The sequence below is a fragment of the Urocitellus parryii genome, chromosome 6 (assembly GCF_045843805.1).
Source record: "Urocitellus parryii isolate mUroPar1 chromosome 6, mUroPar1.hap1, whole genome shotgun sequence".
Taxonomy (NCBI): Eukaryota; Metazoa; Chordata; class Mammalia; order Rodentia; family Sciuridae; genus Urocitellus; species Urocitellus parryii.
In genome coordinates, this window is record NC_135536.1 from 95792728 (window position 1) to 95812552 (window position 19825).

The 19825-nt window shown below is 35.8% G+C and overlaps 1 protein-coding gene across 1 annotated transcript in view; it reads right to left on the reverse strand.

The window, feature by feature from the left end:
• Positions 1-4827: 4827 nt before the first annotated feature.
• Positions 4828-19825, reverse strand: part of Fam227b (family with sequence similarity 227 member B) — an 82855-nt gene continuing 67857 nt past the window's right edge. Inside the window, exon 10 of the mRNA XM_026390064.2 lies at positions 4828-5051. Coding sequence (XP_026245849.1) covers positions 4828-5051 — 224 coding nt within the window. The remainder of the gene's footprint in view (positions 5052-19825) is intronic.

Consider the following 19825-nt stretch of genomic DNA (forward strand, 5'->3'; position numbering starts at 1 on the left):
TCCTTATTCTGTATGTTGGACATCTTCATTATAATGTGTCTAGGTGTGGATCTCTTATGATTTTGCACATTCGGCGTCCTGTAGGCTTCTAGGATTTGGGATTCTGTCTCATTCTTCAGGTCTGGGAAGTTTTCTCGTATTATTTCACTGAATAGACTGTTTATTCCTTTGGTATGGAGCTCTGTGCCTTCCTGTATCCCAATGACTCTTAAATTTGGTCTTTGATATTGTCCCATAATTCTTGGATGTTCTGCTCATGGTTTCTTAGCAGACTTGCTGAGCTGTCTATGTTCTTTTCCAGTTGAAATACTTTGTCTTCATTGTCTGATGTTCTCTCTTCTAGGTGATCTACTCTGCTGGTAGTATTCTCAATTGAGTTTTTAAGTTGGTTTATTGTTTCCTGCATTTCTAGGATTTCTATTTGTTTGTTTTTTATTACCTCTATCTCCCTGTGAAATTGATCTTTTACTTCCTGGATTTGTTTGTCAATGTGGTCTTTCATTATCTGATTTTGCTGTCTCATGTCTTCCTTGAGACTCCAGATCATCTGAAGCATGTATATCCTGACCTCTCTATCTGACATTCCATCTGTTGCAGCTATTACCTCTTCTAAAGTTGAGTTGACCTGCATTGCCCGTGGTCCTTTCTTTCCTTGTCTTTTCATACTGCTGGCGTTTCTTTCTGCTTGGTGAAACTGTTGTGTTTTTGAAATTTTCCCTCTATTTATTTATATTGCTCTTGTATGGTTGAAAGATCACCTTGCAGGGCAGGTAGTGGCTGTGATCCTCCTCCAATTTGTGTGATCCGTCTGTTACGCTGGCAGGCCCTAGGTCTGCTCTGCTGGTCTGTCAAAGGTCCGCCTACCCAGCAGGCACGAGGGGCACCTCTGTCTCTCCGCAGGTTGCTGGGCCTGACCTCCCGATGGGTCGAAGGTTCGCTTAGCTTGCAGGCACTGGGGGAGGGGCCAGTTCCACCCCTCAGTAGGCCGCTCGGCCCGATCTGCCAGTGGTCACAGCCCCGCCTACCTTGCAGACACTGGAGGAGGGGACGGGCCTGCCCTTCAGCAAGCCGCCGGCCCTGTCCTACTTGTGGGTCCTGACCGCGTTCCCTACAGGCGCGCGTAGCTGTTCTCTCACTCGGCAGGTTGCTGGACCTGACCCGCCTGTGGGTTGCAGGTTCGCCTAGCTTGCAGGCACTGGGGGAGGGGCCGGTTCCACCCCTCAGCAGGCCGCTGGGGCCATCCGCCGCTGGTCAGGGTCCCGCCTACCTTGCAGACACTGGGGGAGGGGACGGGCCTGCCCTTCAGCAAGCTGCCGGCCCTGTCCTACTGTGGGTCCTGTCCGTGTTCCCTCTCAAAATTTTTTCTATTAATCAATCAATTAATGGATTTGACTAGGCTAAATAAGAGGGCTTCTATTTTACTATTTTTTATATAAGTCATTTGATATTGTTGTTATTTTGATTGTTTCCAAATTTTCACTAATATACATATGAATATTTTTGTCTAAACTTCTTTATACTTCTAATTTTTTTCTTAGGATATTTACAAGAAATAGAATTGAAAAATTGATTTTCATAAAGTGTTTTTTCCAAAATATGTTCCAATCAACACTGCTAGAAAATATTATCTTACATAAAATAAGAAAGGCACAGAATGACAAACTCTGCATGATCTCACTCAATAGAAGCTAAAAATGTTGATCACATAGAACTAGAGGGTAGCACAGAGGTCACTGGAGATAGGAAGGGGAGATATAGAAAGGGTAGAGAACAAATTGGAAGGGATATAGTTGGAGAGGAAAATAGTTCTAATGTCCTATTACACAGTAGAGTAACTATAGTCTATAAGAATTAATTATTCATTTTCAAAGAATTATAAGTGATGAGTTTGAATGTTCCAACACATATAAATGATAATATTTGAGGAGATGGAAATGTTTAATTATCCTTAGTTGATAATTACATATTTTATATATACATCAAATTATAATTATGGACTTCAAAATAAGTACAAATATTTTATATCAATTTAAAATAAAATCAATAAGAGAATAAAAGCTAACTAAAGTATGAGAATGAAAATTTGAATATTCATTCATTTATTGATATGCATATGCTGAGCCATTCTTCCATCCCTGGAATAATCCCACTTTCATCATGATGTATGTTTTTGGTATGCTGTTGGATTTGGCTTGCTAATATCTTGTTGAGGATTTTTGCTGTATTTATCATGGATATTGATCTGTAGTTTTTTTTTTTGTCTTTGTATGGTTTTATGAACAGTGTAATGCTGACATCATAGAAAGTGATTGGTAGAGTTCCCCGCTTTTCATTTTTTTTTGAATAATTGAGAATAATTAGCATTAGCTTTTTAAAAAATAGTTTGGATAATTTAGCAGTAGCAGTGAAGCCATCAGCTCCTGGGCTTTTCTTTGTTGGTATACTTTTACTGGTTGGTTTAATCCAGAAGCTTGCTACTTTTATGTTCAGATTTCCTATGTCTTCATGGTACAATTTTGGTAGGTTATATGTGGCCCAAAATTCATTTATTTCTTCTATGTTTTCCAAAGTGTTGGCATATAGTTGTTCATAATAGTCTTAATATTCCTTTATATTTCTGTGGTATCAGTTGTAACCTCTCCCTTTGAATCTCTGATTGTATTTATTTGGTATTCTTTGTTTTCTTCTTAGGTATTCTGGCTAAAGGTTTGTTGATTTTGTTTACCCTCTCAAAAACCCAAATCTTGAGTATTTTTTTTTAGTCTCTATTTATTTCCCCTCTGATCTTTATAATTTCTTTCCTTCTACTAATTTTGGATTTGGTTTTTCCTTGCTTTTCTAGTTCTTGAGTTGCATGTTTAGTTTGTTTATTTGAAATCTCTCTCTCTCTCTCTTTGCTTTAGGTGCTTATTACTATAAACTTTCCTCTTAATATTGCTTTTCTGTAATCCACAGGCTATGGTAGGTTTTTTTTTTAAGAGAAAAAGAGAGATAGAGGGAGAGAGAGAGAGAGAGAGAATTTTTTTAATATTTAGTTTTCAGCGGACACAACGTCTTTGTTTGTATGTGGTGCTGAGGATCGAACCCAGGCCGCACGCATGCCAGGCGAGCGCGCTACCGCTTAAGCCACATCCCCAGCCCTATGGTAGGTTTTATATTCACTTTCATTTGTTTTAAGAAACTTCAGTTTATTTTTTGATTCCTTCATTGATCCATTGATACTTCAACAGCATGTTAGTTTTCATGTATTTGTATAACTTCTAAAGTTCCTCTTGTTGACTTATCATTATTCCATTGTAATCAGAGAAGATACATGCTATGATTTTAATTTTTTGAAGTTATTGAGACTTGTTTTGTGGGATAGTATATTATGTATCCTGGAAAATGTTCCATGTGCTAATGAGAATAATGTAAATTCTGCAGCTGTTGGATAAAATGGTTTGCAAATGTCTATTAGGTTGACTTTAACATTTCTCTGTTGATTATTTTTGTCTGGATGATCTGTTCGTTGATGGAAGTGGGGTGCTGAAGTCCTCAGCTATTATTGTATGGAAGTCTGTCACTTTATTTTTTAGATTTAATAATATTTGCTTTATATAATTGGATATCCCAGTATTAAGTGCATATATATTTTAGTTCTTATTTACTCTGTTGAATTGATCCCTTTATCATTGCCTTGTTTATCTCTTTTTATAGTGTTGGTTTCAAGTCCATTTTATCTTATATAAATGTAGCTACTCCAGCTCCCTTTTGGTTTTCACTTGTGTGAAATATCTTTTGTCCAGCCTCTCACTTTTAATTATGTATTATTTGATGAAGTGAGTTTCTTATAGGCAGCATATATTTGGCTCTTGTTTTTTTTTAACCCATTCAGCCACTCTATATTCTTGACTAGGAAATTTAATTTGTTTATGCATTCAAGGTTATCATTGATAAGTCAGAATTTAACCCTTTCATTTTATTTTCTAATTGCTCTATATATTTTAGTCCATTTCAGATAGGAACAAGATGGCCATGAATAGAGTGCATCACACCCCATGTATCGCGTCACTGCACAGGTGAATAACGAGTTAGAATGACAAAAAGCTATCTTGTTAGGAATTTACAGCAAAATTGGGGTGCACCGAAACCTAGAGCAAAGATTTCCATCACCGAGGACTGATTATTGAGTTTCAAACGTGAGCCAACTGTGCGACCGGAGAACCAGGCTGACTGATCTGCCGATCATCACGTCGCCTGCCATGCGGCCCACCCCTCGGCTACAGATGGCGGGGGTGCTGCCAAGAAGTAACCAGCAAGCAGAGAGAAACAGTGCTACGGATTCTGTGGAGTCCTGCTGGCTGGGCCCTCACTGAGCTCCGGGGTTTGAGACGGGGAAGGAAGCGGTCCAGTTCTATCCCCCACAATGGAAAGTCCACCAAGGAAGCCAGCAGCCACCATCTTGGAGAGCTGACGTCACCACCGCCAGTTTCCGACAGATTGCAACAATAAAACAGGTGTGTGTTACTCAGCCCATCTACCATACAGCGGGTAATTTGCATAAAATCTCTCCCAGGCTTTCTGGGGGAGGGATTATCAGAACGAGCCTGCATAGAGACGCGAGGAAAGGTAGAGACATCTGACCTCCAACTCCCCTTCCCATCAGCAGTGAAAACGAAACCTGTCTTGCCAGCTCTGGGGGAGGGACAAGCGGAAAAAATCAAAACAATAGGGTGCTAGTTCCCAATAGCCACCCTCCACACCCAGCAAACTGCAGGCCCAGAGTACAGTTTGAACTGCCGAGAGGCATCACACAGGGGAAGGCCAGGCTAGCAAGAGAAGCCAGGGCTAGCAGGAGAAGCCAGGGGACAAGAGGCCAGGCCCTGGCGACTGGGCGGCTAGAGACTGCCCGCCCACAGGTGACCGCCCGCAGCCCACACAACTGGGCGGCTGGAGACCGCCTGCCCGCTGCGACTGCTTGGCTAGACTCCGAGGTGCGGCCCAGCAGGTACGGCGCAGAGACTCTAGGAAGAGGTCTATAGCTAGGCCTTCATAAAGTAGCCAACTTGGAGCTGAAACCAACCAGAGACAGACCAGTCCCACCCCTCCCTTCGGACACCACGGCAAAGAGCCTGGGGCCCGCCATAGCAGAGAGGTGATGTCACTGGAGTTCGGCCTACGGTATTCCTTCCCAGCGGAATCCACTTTAGCATGAGAGAGCAGAAACACAGCAATCAAACAGAGCTGGAAAGTAACGTGAACAACATGAACAAACAAGGGAAAAAAGGATTACAAACAATGCAGGACAACTTAAATCTACAGGAGGACCTAGAAGCATCAGAAACATGGATAGGGAAAGAACTCAAGGCATACCTAATTCAGATGGAATGGAATATTAGAGAAGACATGAGACAGCAAGTCCAAGCAATGAAAGTATATTTTGAAAACGAATTAAACAAACAAATTCAAATGGCAAAGAACAAGCTTTACCAGGAGATAGAGATTTTAAAAAAAATCAAACAGTAATCCTAGAAATGCAGGAAACTATAAACCAAATTAAAAACTCAAACGAGAATATTACAAATAGTCTAGATCAAGTAGAAGTCAGAACATCAGATAATGAAGACAAAGTTTATCAACTTGAAAAGAATATAGTCAACACAGAAAGGATGCTTAAATCTCATGAGCAATCTATTCAAGACATATGGGATGTCATAAAAAAACCAAACTTGAGAGTCATCGGGATAAAAGAAGGTATAGAGGTTCAAACCAAAGGAATGGACAACCTATTAAATGAAATAATTCTAGAAAACTTCCCAGAGATGAAAGATGGAATGGATTGCCAAATCCTGGAAGCCTACAGGACCCCAAACATTCAAAACCATAATAGACCAACTCCAAGACATATAATTATGAAGATAGTCAACATACAGAACAAGGAGAGAATATTAAAAGATACAAGAGAAAGGAGGCAGATTACATTCAGGGGTAAACCAATTAGGTTAACAAGTGATTTTTCATCACAGACTTTGAGAGCCAGAAGATCCTGGAGCAATGTATTTCAAATGTTAAAAAATAATGGATTACAACCAAGAATACTGTATCCAGCAAAATTAAGCTTCAGATTTGACAATGAAATTAAAATATTTCACGATAAACAAAAACTAAAAGAATTCGCAGCCAGAAAACCAGCACTGCAAAGCATTTTGAGCAAAATACTACAAGAAGAGGAATTAAAAAATAGCACCCAAAACTAACAGTGGGAGGTATCTCAGTAAAGGGGGAAAAATAACCAAAGAGGAAAAACTAGCCAAACTAAACTAAATAAATAAATAAACATGACTGGAAGTACAAACCATATTTCAATTGTAACCTTAAATGTTAATGGCTTAAATTCACCAATGAAGAGACATAGGCTAGTAACCTGGATTAAAAAAACAAATCCAACAATATGCTGCCTTCAGGAGACTCATATGATAGGAAAAGACATACACAGGCTGAAGATGAAAGGTTGGGAAAAATCATACCACTCACATGGTCCTCGGAAGCAAACAGGAGTGGCCATACTCATATCGAATAAAATCAACGGCAAACCTAAGTTAATCAAAAGGGATAAAGAAGGACACTATATACTGTTAAAAGGAGCCATCCACCAACAAGACATAACAATTATCAATTTGTATGTACCAAACAATGGTGCTGCAACATTCATAAAACAAACTCTCCTCAAGTTCAAGAGTCAAATAGACCACAACACAATAATTATGGGTGACTTCAACAAACCGCTCTCACCATTAGACAGATCCTCTAGACAAAAGCTGAATAAAGAAACTATAGAACTCAATAATACAATCAATAACCTAGACTTAACCGACATATATAGAATATATCAACCATTGTCAAGTGGATACACGTTCTTCTCAGCAGCACATGGATCCTACTCAAAGATAGACCATATATTATGCCATAGGGCAACTCTTAGTAAATATAAAGGTGTGGAGATAATACCATGCACCATATCTGATCATAATGGAATGAAACTGGAAATCAATGATAAAAGAAAAAAGGAAAAATCCTGCATCACCTAGAAAATGAACAATATGTTACTGAATGATCAATGGGTTACAGAAGACATAAAGGAGGAAATACAAAAATTTTTAGAGGTAAATGACAATACAGACACTAAATACCGGAATCTATGGGACACAATGAAAGCAGTTTTAAGAGTGAAATTCATTTCCTGGAGTTCTTTCCTCAAAAAAAGAAAAAAACAACAAATAAATGAACTCACACTACATCTTAAAACCCTAGAAAAGGAAGAGCAAAACAACAGCAAATGTAGTAGAAGACAAGAAATAATTAAAATCAGAGCAGAAATCAACGAAATTGAAACAAAAAAATTGAAAAAATTGATAAAACTAAAAGTTGGTTCTTTGAAAAAATAAATAAGATCCACAGGCCCTTAGCCATGCTAACGAAGAGAAGAAGAGAGAGAACTCAAATTACTAACATACGGGATGAAAAAGGCAATATCACAACAGACACTACAGAAATACAGAAGATAATTAGAAAGTATTTTGAAACCCTATATTCCAATAAAATAGAAGATAGTGAAGATATCGATAAATTTCTTAAGTCATACGATCTGCCCAGATTGAGTCAGGAAGACACACACAATTTAAACAGACCAACAACAAAGGAAGAAATAGAAGAAGCCATCAAAAGACTATCAACCAAGAAAAGCCCTGGACCGGATGGGTATACAGCACAGTTTTACAAAACCTTCAAAGAAGAATTAATACCAATACTTTTGAAGCTATTTCAAGAAATAGAAAAAGAAGGAGCTCTTCTAAATTCATTCTATGAGGCCAACATCACCCTGGTCCCGAAACCAAAGACACTTCAAAGAAAGAAAACTATAGACCAATATCTCTAATGAACGTGGATGCAAAAATTCTCAATAAAATCCTGGTGAATTGAATACAAAAGCATAACAAAAAAATTGTGCACCATGATCAGGTAGGATTCATCCCTGGGATGCAAGGCTGGTTCAATATACGGAAATCAATAAATGCTATTCACCACATCAAAAGACTTAAAGATAAGAACCATATGATCATATCAATAGACGCAGAAAAAGCATTCGACAAAGTACAGCATCCCTTTATGTTCAAAACACTAGAAAAACTAGGGATAACAGGAACTTACCTCAACATTGTAAAAGCTATACATGCTAAACCTCAGGCTAGCATCATCCTAAACGGAGAAAAACTGAAGGCATTCCCTCTAAAATCTGGAACAAGACACGGATGCCCTCCATCACCACTTCTATTCAATTTAGTTCTTGAAATACTAGCCAGAGCAATTAGACAAAAGAAATTAAAGGCATAAAAATAGGAAAAGAAGAACTTAAATTATCACTATTTGCAGATGATATGATAATATATCTAACAGACCCAAAAGGGTCTACAAAAAACTGCTAGAGTTAATAAATGAATTCAGCAAAGTGGCAGGATATAAAATCAACACGCATAAATCAAAGGCATTCCTGTATATCAGCAACAAAACTTCTGAAATGGAAATGAGGAAAACCACTCCATTCACAATATCCTCAAAGAAAATAAGATACTTGGGAATCAGCCTAACAAAAGAGGTGAAAGATTTATACAATGAAAACTACAGAACCCTAAAGAGAGAGATAGAAGAAGATCTTAGAAGATGGAAAAAATATATCCTGTTCATGGATAGGCAGAACTAACATCATCAAAATGGCGATATTACCAAAAGTTCTCTACAAGTTTAATGCGATGCCAATCAAAATCCCAATGGCATTTCTTGTAGAAATAGTTAAAGCAATCATGAAATTCATATGGAAAAACAAAAGACTGAGAATAGCAAAAGCAATTCTAAGCAGGAAGTGTGAATCTGGAGATATAGTGATATCAGATTTCAAATTGTACTACAGAGCAATAGTAACAAAAACAGCATGGTACTGGTACCAAAACAGGCAGGTGGACCAATGGTACAGAATAGAGGACACAGAGACCAATCCACAAAATTACAACTTTCTTATATTTGATAAAGGGGCTAAAAGCATGCAATGGAGGAAGGATAGCATCTTCAACAAATGGTGCTGGGAAAACTGGAAATCCATATGCAACAAAATGAAGCTGAACCCCTTTCTCTCGCCGTGCACAAAAGTTAACTCAAAATGGATCAAAGAGCTTGATATCAAATCAGAGACTCTGTGACTGATGGAAGAAAAATTTGGCTCCGATCTACATATTGTGGGGTCGGGCTTCAAATTCCTTAATAGGACACCCATAGCTCAAGAGTTAATAACAAGAATCAACAAATGGCACTTACTTAAACTAAAAAGTTTTTTCTCAGCAAGAGAAACAATAAGAGAGGTAAATAGAGAGCCTACATCCTGGGAACAAATTTTTACCCCTCACACATCAGATAGAGCCCTAATATCCAGAATATACAAAGAACTCAAAAAATTAAACAATAAGATAACAAATAACCCAATCAACAAATGGGCCAAGGACCTGAACAGACACTTCTCAGAGGAGGACATACAATCAATCAACAAGTAAATGAAAAAATGCTCACCATCTCTAGCAGTCAGAGAAATGCAAATCAAAACCACCCTAAGATACCATCTTACTCCAGTAAGATTGGCAGCCATTATGAAGTCAAACAACAACAAGTGCTGGAGAGGATGTGGGGAAAAGGGTACACTTGTATACTGCTGGTGGGACTGCAAATTGGTGAGGCCAATTTGGAAAGCAGTATGGAGATTCCTTGGAAAGCTGGGAATGGATCCACTATTTGACCCAGCTATCGCCCTTCTTGGACTATTCCCTGAGGATCTTAAAAGAGAGTACTATAGGGATACTGGCACATCAATGTTCATAGCAGCACAATTCACAATAGCTAGACTGTGGAACCAACCTAGATGCCCTTCAATAGATGAGTGGATAAAAAAAATGTGGCATTTATACACAATGGAGTATTAGGCAGCACTAAAAAATGACAAAATCATGGCATTTGCAGGGAAATGGATGGCATTAGAGCAGATTATGCTAAGCGAAGCTAGCCAATCCCTTAAAAACAAATGCCTAATGTTTTCTTTGATATAAAGAGATCAACTAAGAACAGAACAGGGAGGAAGAGCATGAGGAAAAGATAAACATTAAACAGAGAGGAGTGGGGGGAGAGAAAGGGAGAGAAAAGGAAAATCGTACGGAAATGGTAGGAGACCCTCAATGTTACACAAAATTACATATAAGAGGTTGTGAATGGAAAGGGTGGGGGAAAACTAGGGAGAGAATTGAACAACAGCAGATGAGGTAGAGAGGGAAGATGGGAGGGGAGGGGCGGGGGGATAGTAGGGGATAGGAAAGGTAGCAGAATACAACAGTCACTAATATGCCATTATGTAAAAATGTGAATGTGTAACTGATGTGATTCTGCAATTTGTATTTGGGGTAAAAATGGGAGTTCATAATCCAGTTGGGTCAAATGTATGAAAGATGATAGATATGTCATGAGTTTTGTAATGTTTTGAACAACCAATAAAAAAATATTTTAGTCCATTTGATTAGCTTCTTATTTTTGTTGTTTGGTGGTTTTTCTTAAGTGATAAAATTTGATTCCTTTCTCTTTTTCATTTGTGTATCTGCTTATCATTAAATTTTATTCTTTCATGTGTTTTTATGACGGTAGTTATCATCTTGTCAATTTTAGATGCAGGACTCCTGTCGGCCTTGCTTTTTTGTAGGAGCAGAATAGTAATGATAAAGTCCCTCAGGTTTTGCCTCTCTAGAAAAGTATTTCTTCATTTCTGAAGGACAGCTTTGCTGGGTACAATATTCTTTGTAGTTTTTTGTTTTATTTTTTTCTGTTCAGAAATTTGACACTGTTATCTCATTCTCCCCTGGCCTGTGAGGTTTCTGATGAGAAAACTGCTGACACTGTAGTGGTGATAACCTTAAATGTGACTTGGTGCTTTTTTATTGATCTTTTTAGAATTCTTTCTTTGTCTTGGACTTTTTGACTGCTTGATGATAATATGCTGCAGAGAAGACTGCTGAGAGCTACAGCGGAGTCAGAATGATGCATGGCAATTTGCCAGAAGGGAGTGGTTGAGAGGTGATGCCAGAGAGCCATTGAGATGATGATGGTTATGTTAAGCTGTATATTCAGTTGTATATAGACCCCTGCTGTCTGCTTCTGGTGCCCACTAGTTTGGAGTTCTCCTGGGGATTCCTGGGGAGTTCGGGTTGGTTGGTGAAGTTCCAGTGGAGGCAGTTCTGGTGGGTGTGGTTCCTGAGAGGGCCCAGTGGGTGGTGTCCGGGGGAGTTCGGAAATAAAGTTTGTTCCTGCTTGAGTGGGTCGTGATTTGTGCCTTAGCAAGAGTGCAGCATTTGGTGGCCCGTGATTCTCTGGTGGCAACCCCTGCTGTACTAAATGACCTTTAGTGAAGAGATCTGTGTGGTTTTGGGTGCTGGGGTCACAATTGAGCATCTGGATTTATTCAGCATTGTAATGTTTCAACCTTTGTGCAAGTATGGGGAAATGTCTGTGGAGCCCAGAGGCTTCTGTTTCTTAAAGTAGCATGGGTTTTGATCTTTGAAGCTAAATTAGTAATTAAAAGATTTTTGGTGAGTACAAACTCAAAGAGAAGTAAAAATGATTTTATATATAAGCATATATTATCTAAATTATTATGAAAACTTTTTTGATCATAATGATCAAATCTGGATAGTCCTATAAAACACTGCCAATTTCTACTGTTTCTTTTTTTAAGTTTACCTCTATTTTATGCCTTATGTTTTACACAACACCTCTGTTCACAAGTCTTTCTTCACACAGTATAAAATTTAACTAATAATAATACAATACAACTTAATTAGACTGCTATCACACTGGAAGTTTGGGGATTTCCTCACTTGTATGCTGCATACACTTTCTGGTTTTATTTCAATGATATGTGATGAAAATCACAATGTGGAGATTTTACAGGCTTAAATCTCAAAGTACTACCTTATATCCTAGTTTAAGGATTCTTTTTTTATTGTCCCTGAGCAATGCTAGCAATTAAAAGGTAGCAAAAAGAGAGGTACAAATTAAAATTCAAGTAGTTCTTTATTACATGGAGTCCTAACCCATTTGGCTATTACTTAAAGTATTTCTGCAACATGTTTCTTGCTAAATATCAAATGATACTTGGAGATCAATAACTACTATGCTTTATTTCTGCATAGCACCAAGTAGAGCTATGTGTACTAGTTACTTTAAAGTTATATACTAATTGAACATAAGGATTTTTTCTTATAGCTTTAGTTTAAACTATAGTTTATAAGAATCATGAGGCTCATTCATGTTTTAACCCCGAAGTCCAGATAAAGAGGAAAACTTGGGTTTAAAATTGGAGAGAAGCCGGGTGTGGTGGTGCATGCCTGTAATCCCAGCAGCTCAGTAGGCTGAGGCAGGAGAATAGAGAGTTCAAAGCCATCCTGAGCACTAAGCAACTCAGTGAGACCCTGGGGATATGACTCCAGTGGTCAAGTGCCTCCGAGTTCAATCCCTGGTACCCCCACCCCAAAATACTGGGGAGAAGCATGAAAACATTTTAAAAAAATAATATTTGAGTTTAAAAGCTTAAATGGTATTGCACCACAATAAAAGAAATAAACATTCAAACTTTAGGATTATAAATAATCTGACAAATACATTGTTTAAGGAGAGCTGGCTTGTAAATCTAGTCATTTCAGATACTGAAATTCTATAATTGCTTACATTACAGTCCTAAAAATGGAGATATTATGCCAGTTTGTTTGGAAGGCAAAGTTTAACTATTCACTGTCTGTTTATTTCATTAAGAACTAAAACAGAAAATTATTTTCATTAAAATTCTGGAAATAAGTCCACATGACAATAAGCATCTCAAGGGTCAAGAAAAAAATGTTTAAAATGTGTTTTGGATTAGGAAAAGAAATTTTGAAATAGCATGGAGCACAGATTACTCTATTCCTTGAAAGTCATACTTAAGCATGCATCTATATGTGTACTCATGTTTTACCCTGATTCACTTTTGACATGCCTTTCTCCAGCACAAATATTAAGTTTTAGTATACACAACTCCTCCACCCACTACCATACACTATGAAGGGGAAAAGGGCTCTACAATCAAGAATCCTATCTCACCATCTCTATTGCTAACCCCACCTCAACAGTCAGCAGCTACTTTGTAAGATTATTTAGCACCTGTGGCTAGAAGTCATGGAATAACAGAAAACAGAAATAATCTATTCTAATTAATTAATTTTTCAATTAGAAACGTAAGACTCAAGGAGCTATATGACTTGATCAAATACACTTAAATCTTCAATGTACAAGCTAAATATAGTAAAGCCAAAGAAACGTTAGAGACTATAGGAAGGTCTCCAAGTAAAAAATCATATTTATGGCACCAATAAATAAGTTATCTGATCATTATTTTCAGGGATTCTTTATAGGAGATAACTAAGTCCAGCTTGAAGATATGTAACACAGATGCTATTAAAATACAAGCAGGATGTGCCATGGGCCAATAGGATAGTAGCCTTCAGTTTTTTGCCTTAGAGTCCTGTGTATTCTTGAGAAGAACTGGAACTTTTGTTTTTGGTAGGTTTTTCACTGTACTAATATTTGCTATATTAAAAATTAAAAAGCACAAAATGTTAAAATTGTTTAATTCACTAAGCATAGCAATAAATTCATTTCATGTTAATATAAAAACATCTTCTATGAAAAAATTATACTTTCAAGAAAAATTTTGGGAATAGTAAGATTGTTTCACATTCTTTAAAACCTGGCTTGAAAGAATACAGCTAGATTCTCATATTATTATGGCTTGAATATGAGAGTCTCCCAAAAACTCATGTGTGAGATAACAGAAGAAAGTTTAGAGTTGAAATGATTGGGTTATGACAGCCTTAACTTAATTAGTGAATTAATCCACTGATATAGATTAACTGGGAGGTAACTGTAGGCAGATAGGCTGTGGCTGGAGGAAGTAGATCACTGATATACCTTTGGTGTTTATATTTTGTTTCTGGTGAGCCAAGCTCTCTCTGATTCCTGATTTCATGGAGCTGCTTTCCTCCTCCACACCCTTCTGCCATGATGTCCTGCTTCACTTTGGGTCCAGAACAATGGAGTTCTCTATGGACTGAAACTTCTGAAAACACAAACTTCCCTCCTCTAAAATTGTCTTTGTCAGGTCTTTTGATCACAGTAGCAAAAAAGCTGACTAAAACTCGTATCTATGTCACAATTGATTCTGTTGTGATTTTTATGAAATATTTATGTATTAAAGTATATAACAGAAATATAGCTTTATATAGATAAGTTAGAAGAAGGAATTTTTTATTTTAAAAATAAAAAATATAATTGACACATTTGTACATATTTATGTGGTATGATATTTTGATTTATGTATGTATACATTGGGTAGTGATCAACTCAGAGTAATTAGCATATGTGTCACTTTAAAATTTTATCATTTCTTTATAGTGACTATATTCAAATTTCTCTCTTCAAATTATTGTAAGGGCCAGATATAGGACAGCACACCTGTAATCCTACGGGTTTAGGTGGCTGAGGCAGGAGGATTTTAAGTTCAAATCTAGCCTCAGCAATTTAATGAGGCTAAGCAATTTAGCTATACCCTGTCTCAAAATTAAGCAACAAACAAACAAAAACAAAAACACAACATAAAAAGGACTGGAGATGTGGTTCAGTGATTAAGCACACCTGGGTTCAATTCCTGATACCAAAAAATGAAAAAAAAAAAATAGGTGCGGTGGCCCACACTTGTAATCCCAGTGGTCCGGGAGGCTGAGGCAGGAGGGTCATGAGATCAAAGCCAGCCTCAATAACAGTGAGGTACTGTACAACTCAGTGAGACCTTTTTTTCTAAATAAAATACAAAATAGGGCTGAGTATCCCTGAATTCAATCCCTGGTTCCCCCCCAAAAAAGAAAAAGAGAAACAAAAAAACAAGTCCCCCCCCAAAAAATTATTTTGAGATACAGTAATGCATTATTGTTAATTATATTCACTTGGCTGTGTCATAGAACACCAGAATTATTTAGAAATAGAAACATTTTAAGACCTTTTCTTTATTACTGGTTCTTTGATTCTACACCCAAACTTAAGAAGGTGTAGCTTCTTTTTAAAAGAAAAATATTTTAAAAATTGTTGATGGACCTTTATTTTATTATTTGTTATTTGTTAATTTATTTATATGTGGTACTGAGAATCAAACCCAGTGCCTTACACTGCTAGGCAAGTGCTCTACCACTGAGCCACAACCCCAGCCCAAGGAGATGTAGCTTCTTAATTGTGAGTTGCAGTGTGGACTCTGAAACCTTATTACCATGCCATGTGAACTCTGTTACAAGCCTGTTGGTCTAGCACTTTAAAAGAAATCCATGTGTGATATTTTTTTAAACATCATGTATTGGTCTTTTAGAAAATACTGGTTTAATGTTATACATTTCTTTATATAACATCAAAAATCCACATTCATTAATATCAGCCTACACTCATAAAAAATCTTTTAATATTGGAAATTATTAAGACCCCATGGTGGTGAATACAACTTCTCAAAATTTTTGCATTATAGCTAGTTAAAGTTATATTACTGGCCATAGCAAAAGCATGGTATTAAGTAAGGATTATTCACTATTCTTTTAATTGAATGCTTGTGGCAGAGACAATCAGCTGTCCTCCAAAATTATTCTCACCTTTCCATAGTATAATCCCTATGTAACAGTTTACCAGCCAGGGTTTCTATTTCTAGACATCCTTACATCTATTTATAACCATAACTTGTTGGCACTAATGGCATGGATTGAAAGTGATGTGGGCCACTTCTGAACCAAGACTTTTAACCTACTTCTTTTTACTTTCTGACACAGATAAATTACAATAACTACTGAATTCAATAGTATGGTGAATCCAGAAGACAAAATTAACCTAGAATCCTAAATCATTGTGTGAGAAGGGGTATTCACCTACACCAACTAATATAAAAACTCAGAAAGCAGAATTAAAAGCAGATAGAACTCTGAAGAAATCATCAAAGTTCATATCATGAAACACACAGATTTTAACATACTTCTTCCTTAAACAGATTTCCTAGAAGTCACAACCTAATCAGAAGTTTGCAGAAAACAAAAGCAAAAAATTTTTAAAATCTCTTTAATCCTTTATGTTTTTAAGTTGGTACAGTTTTGCTTTCAGTTCCCCTATAAAAAAATGGTTATGTAGCAGATATGTGCTTTGCCAATGAAAGTGCTATTCTTTTTAGAGGTTTAGAACTTTGAGATCATAATTTAGCTGTCATAATTTAGCCTCTGCACCACATTGACACCAAACCATTACTTACTATTTCTAAAGGAATCTGCAAATATAATTAGGAAACAAGTACCTTTCTCCCCTACATCCCCTCTTCTGCCCCTTTTCTGGTCTTTCTACCAACATATGTCCTTCTTTCTTCTCATCTATTAAAATTTAATTCAGGAAGGGATCTAAAACCTCATTCACATTTTTCACAAATGAGAGATTAAGTCTATATAGTAAATCAAAAGTTATCTCTTATGATGATGATTTTAAATCTTAATATAATATCAATGACTAAGAGGCAATATGTGAAGTCATGGATTCAAACTCCAAAGGCCAAAATTTCCTGGGTTGAAATTCACATTCTAGCATTTATCAGTTATGTGACCTTGAGCAAGTTGTTTAATCTCCTTATGTTTAAGTTTTCTCATTTACAAGGATGATAATAAAAGCCACCTGCAAAATAAGATTATTAATAAGTCTCTACTAAATTAATACACATTATCAAGTACATACCTCAAGTGAAAGATTTTTCCAGGTTGAACATAAACTATTATATTTTAATTTTGAGCAATATAAAAAGAAGCACACATTAAACCTCTAATCCCTTTCCCCTCTCTGCTCATTTCCCATTCCCACAGATTTAGATGATCTCATCCAGAAACACAAAAATCATGTCATGGTTTAGAGTCAAATGTATAAAGTATTTTTCTGTATATTTAGGGGTAAATAAAATGTACAATACATTTACAGGATTTCTCACTTTCAGGTAGTTTGAAGCATATTGAATTTATTGTTTTTAAATGAAAACGATCACTTAACAAGAAATATAGTATCAAATCTGTGAAACAGAGGAAAAAAAAGTGAAAAAAAGACCTAGTAAGTTGTGACAATATTAAGCAATATAATGCAGGTTAAACTGGATTCCCAGAGGAGAAGAGAAATAGAACAGAATAATAGGAGATTTTTTTCACGACTGATGAAAACCATCAAATCACAGATTTAAGAAAACCAATAAACTCCAAATAAGACCAAGATAAAGAAAAAAAATCTTAATAGTAATGACAGGGATAAAAAGATGTATTACATAGAATAGGGGATCAGCAAATTATAGCTTCCAGGTCAATCCAGTCTTTATTTTTCATGTAGTTTGCAAGCTAAGAATAGTTTTAATATTTTTTGAGAGTTGAAAATAATATTCTGTGACAGAAACCAATCTGACTTTTTACATGTAAAGTTTGCTGACCCCAAGCATAGTGGAAACAATGATACAAATAATGTCTTGACTTCTCATTAGAAATAATACAGAAGATAATGGACCAATAATTTACTGGAAATTAAACAAAGAAAATAAAATAAAAAGGAAATCTAGAGTTCTACATCCAGTGAAATAACCTTCAAAAACAAGGGAAAATGTAGATATTTTTAGATAAATAGACTTGAGAATATTCATTTCTAGCAGACCTGAACTATAAGAACTGTCAAAAGGCAATCTATCCAGGTTTAAGAAAAATGACACTAGATGGAAACTCAGATTTATGGTTAGGAATAGAAAGCCAGGAATGATAAATATGTGAATGAATGTAGATTATTGAAAAAAATTTCTCTTCTTTTTTTTTAAGAACACATATCGTCACTTCCACATCTAGCTATGACAGAGTAACAGGACTGAATTTTCTGTTTTATCTTAACTGAAAAAATTGGACAAAATATGATACAGTGGTTACCATGTGTTAGACAACAGACAGTACAGGACAGCGACTCTAAAGAAAAGAGAAACAAGTAAGGGAACCTTCAGTTGTTATAGTTGTTTAATATTATTATTTGACAAAGGTGTGTTGTTAGAGTAAAAACTTGAAAACATTGATGTGAGAAATTAAAGAAATTGTAGATAAATGTAGATATATTCTAAGCTCACGGGATGGAAAATAAATTTGATATCAAGTGTCCCCAAATTGATTCAATGTATCTAAAATGACTTTTCAATGTATAGCACAAGGGGTGGAAATTCAGATAGAACCCAATGATCTCACAGAGTTAAGAAAATAAAGTTTAACATTCAGAAAGGTCAGGGAAAGTTAAGGTCACAGGTTAACATTCTATAGAGGAGAAAGATATTCTGGACACCAGAAGAAGATTATCCTTAAACATTTGTCTAAAGCTGATAGACAGCACATGACAGAGTGGCAAAACAATACTTTGGGTTCACAGAAATCTGTTGCTCCAGAAGCCAGAGTGGCAAACCTATACATAGAATTTGAAGTACTTAAGGATATCCTTAGTAGGGGAAGCAAATTAGGCATAGATGAATAACTTCTAGCTCATCTAATAAAGCTTAAAAGAAAGTCTCAAATGGATTACAAATATTTTTAGGTTTCTGAGTTACTACTTCTCAGAAAAAAATCAAACATATTTAAAGGAATAAAATATTCACCCAAAATTACAAAGTTTGCTCAAGAAGGAATCAATAGTCTGAGTACTTTATATCTATTGTAAAAATTGATGTTGTAGTAATAAACCTTCCCACAAAGAAAATTCCAGGCCCAGAAGCTTCACTGGTAAATTCTACAAATATGTAAAGAGGAAATAACACCAATTTTACACTAACTCTTTTTGAAATGAGAAGTTTGGGGACATTACACAAATTACTAAATGAAACAGAATATTACAGGAAAAGAAAATTAAATTTTAGCAAATTGAATATAAATAATATATTAAAACTATTAAAATACATCATGTTAATATATCTTGACAAATGGGATTGCAATGTTAGGCTAAACATTAAAAAATCAACATAATTCATTATGTTAAAAGACAACATAATAAAAACGTATGTTCATCATAATATATGATAAAAAAGGATTGATCAAAATCCTAATCTATTCATGATTTTTAAAAAATATAGCAAAGTAGGAATAGAACTACCACAATCTTATGAAGGTCATCTAGAGAAACCTATATAGCCTAAAACAAACTTAAAGATAAATGATGTAACATTTTCCCTGTAAAATCAAGAATTACATAGGGATACCATTTTTAAGTCAGCATTTTTTTTTGGAAGTTCTAGACATTGGCAAGAAAAATAGACATAAAGCATATATACTATATATATGTATAAGTATTATGTGTCAATTTTTAAAAATTTAAAAAGATTCTTAGTGTTATACGGCTACTAAAGAACAGAGACAGGAAAGAAAACAGAGATAAGAAACGAGGAGGTAAAATGATCTTTATACTCAGAGAGCATACTTGCCTATATCTTGCAGGAAATGCTAAGAAACATGAAATGACTATTAGAACTAATAATCAAGTTTAGTAAAATTATAGGATATAAGATTAATATAAAAATGATAATTTCTATATGCTAGCAGTGAAAATCTGAAATTAAAAATTTAAAAATATAATGTTTAATATTATTGACAAAGGTGTGTTGTTAGAGTAAAAACTA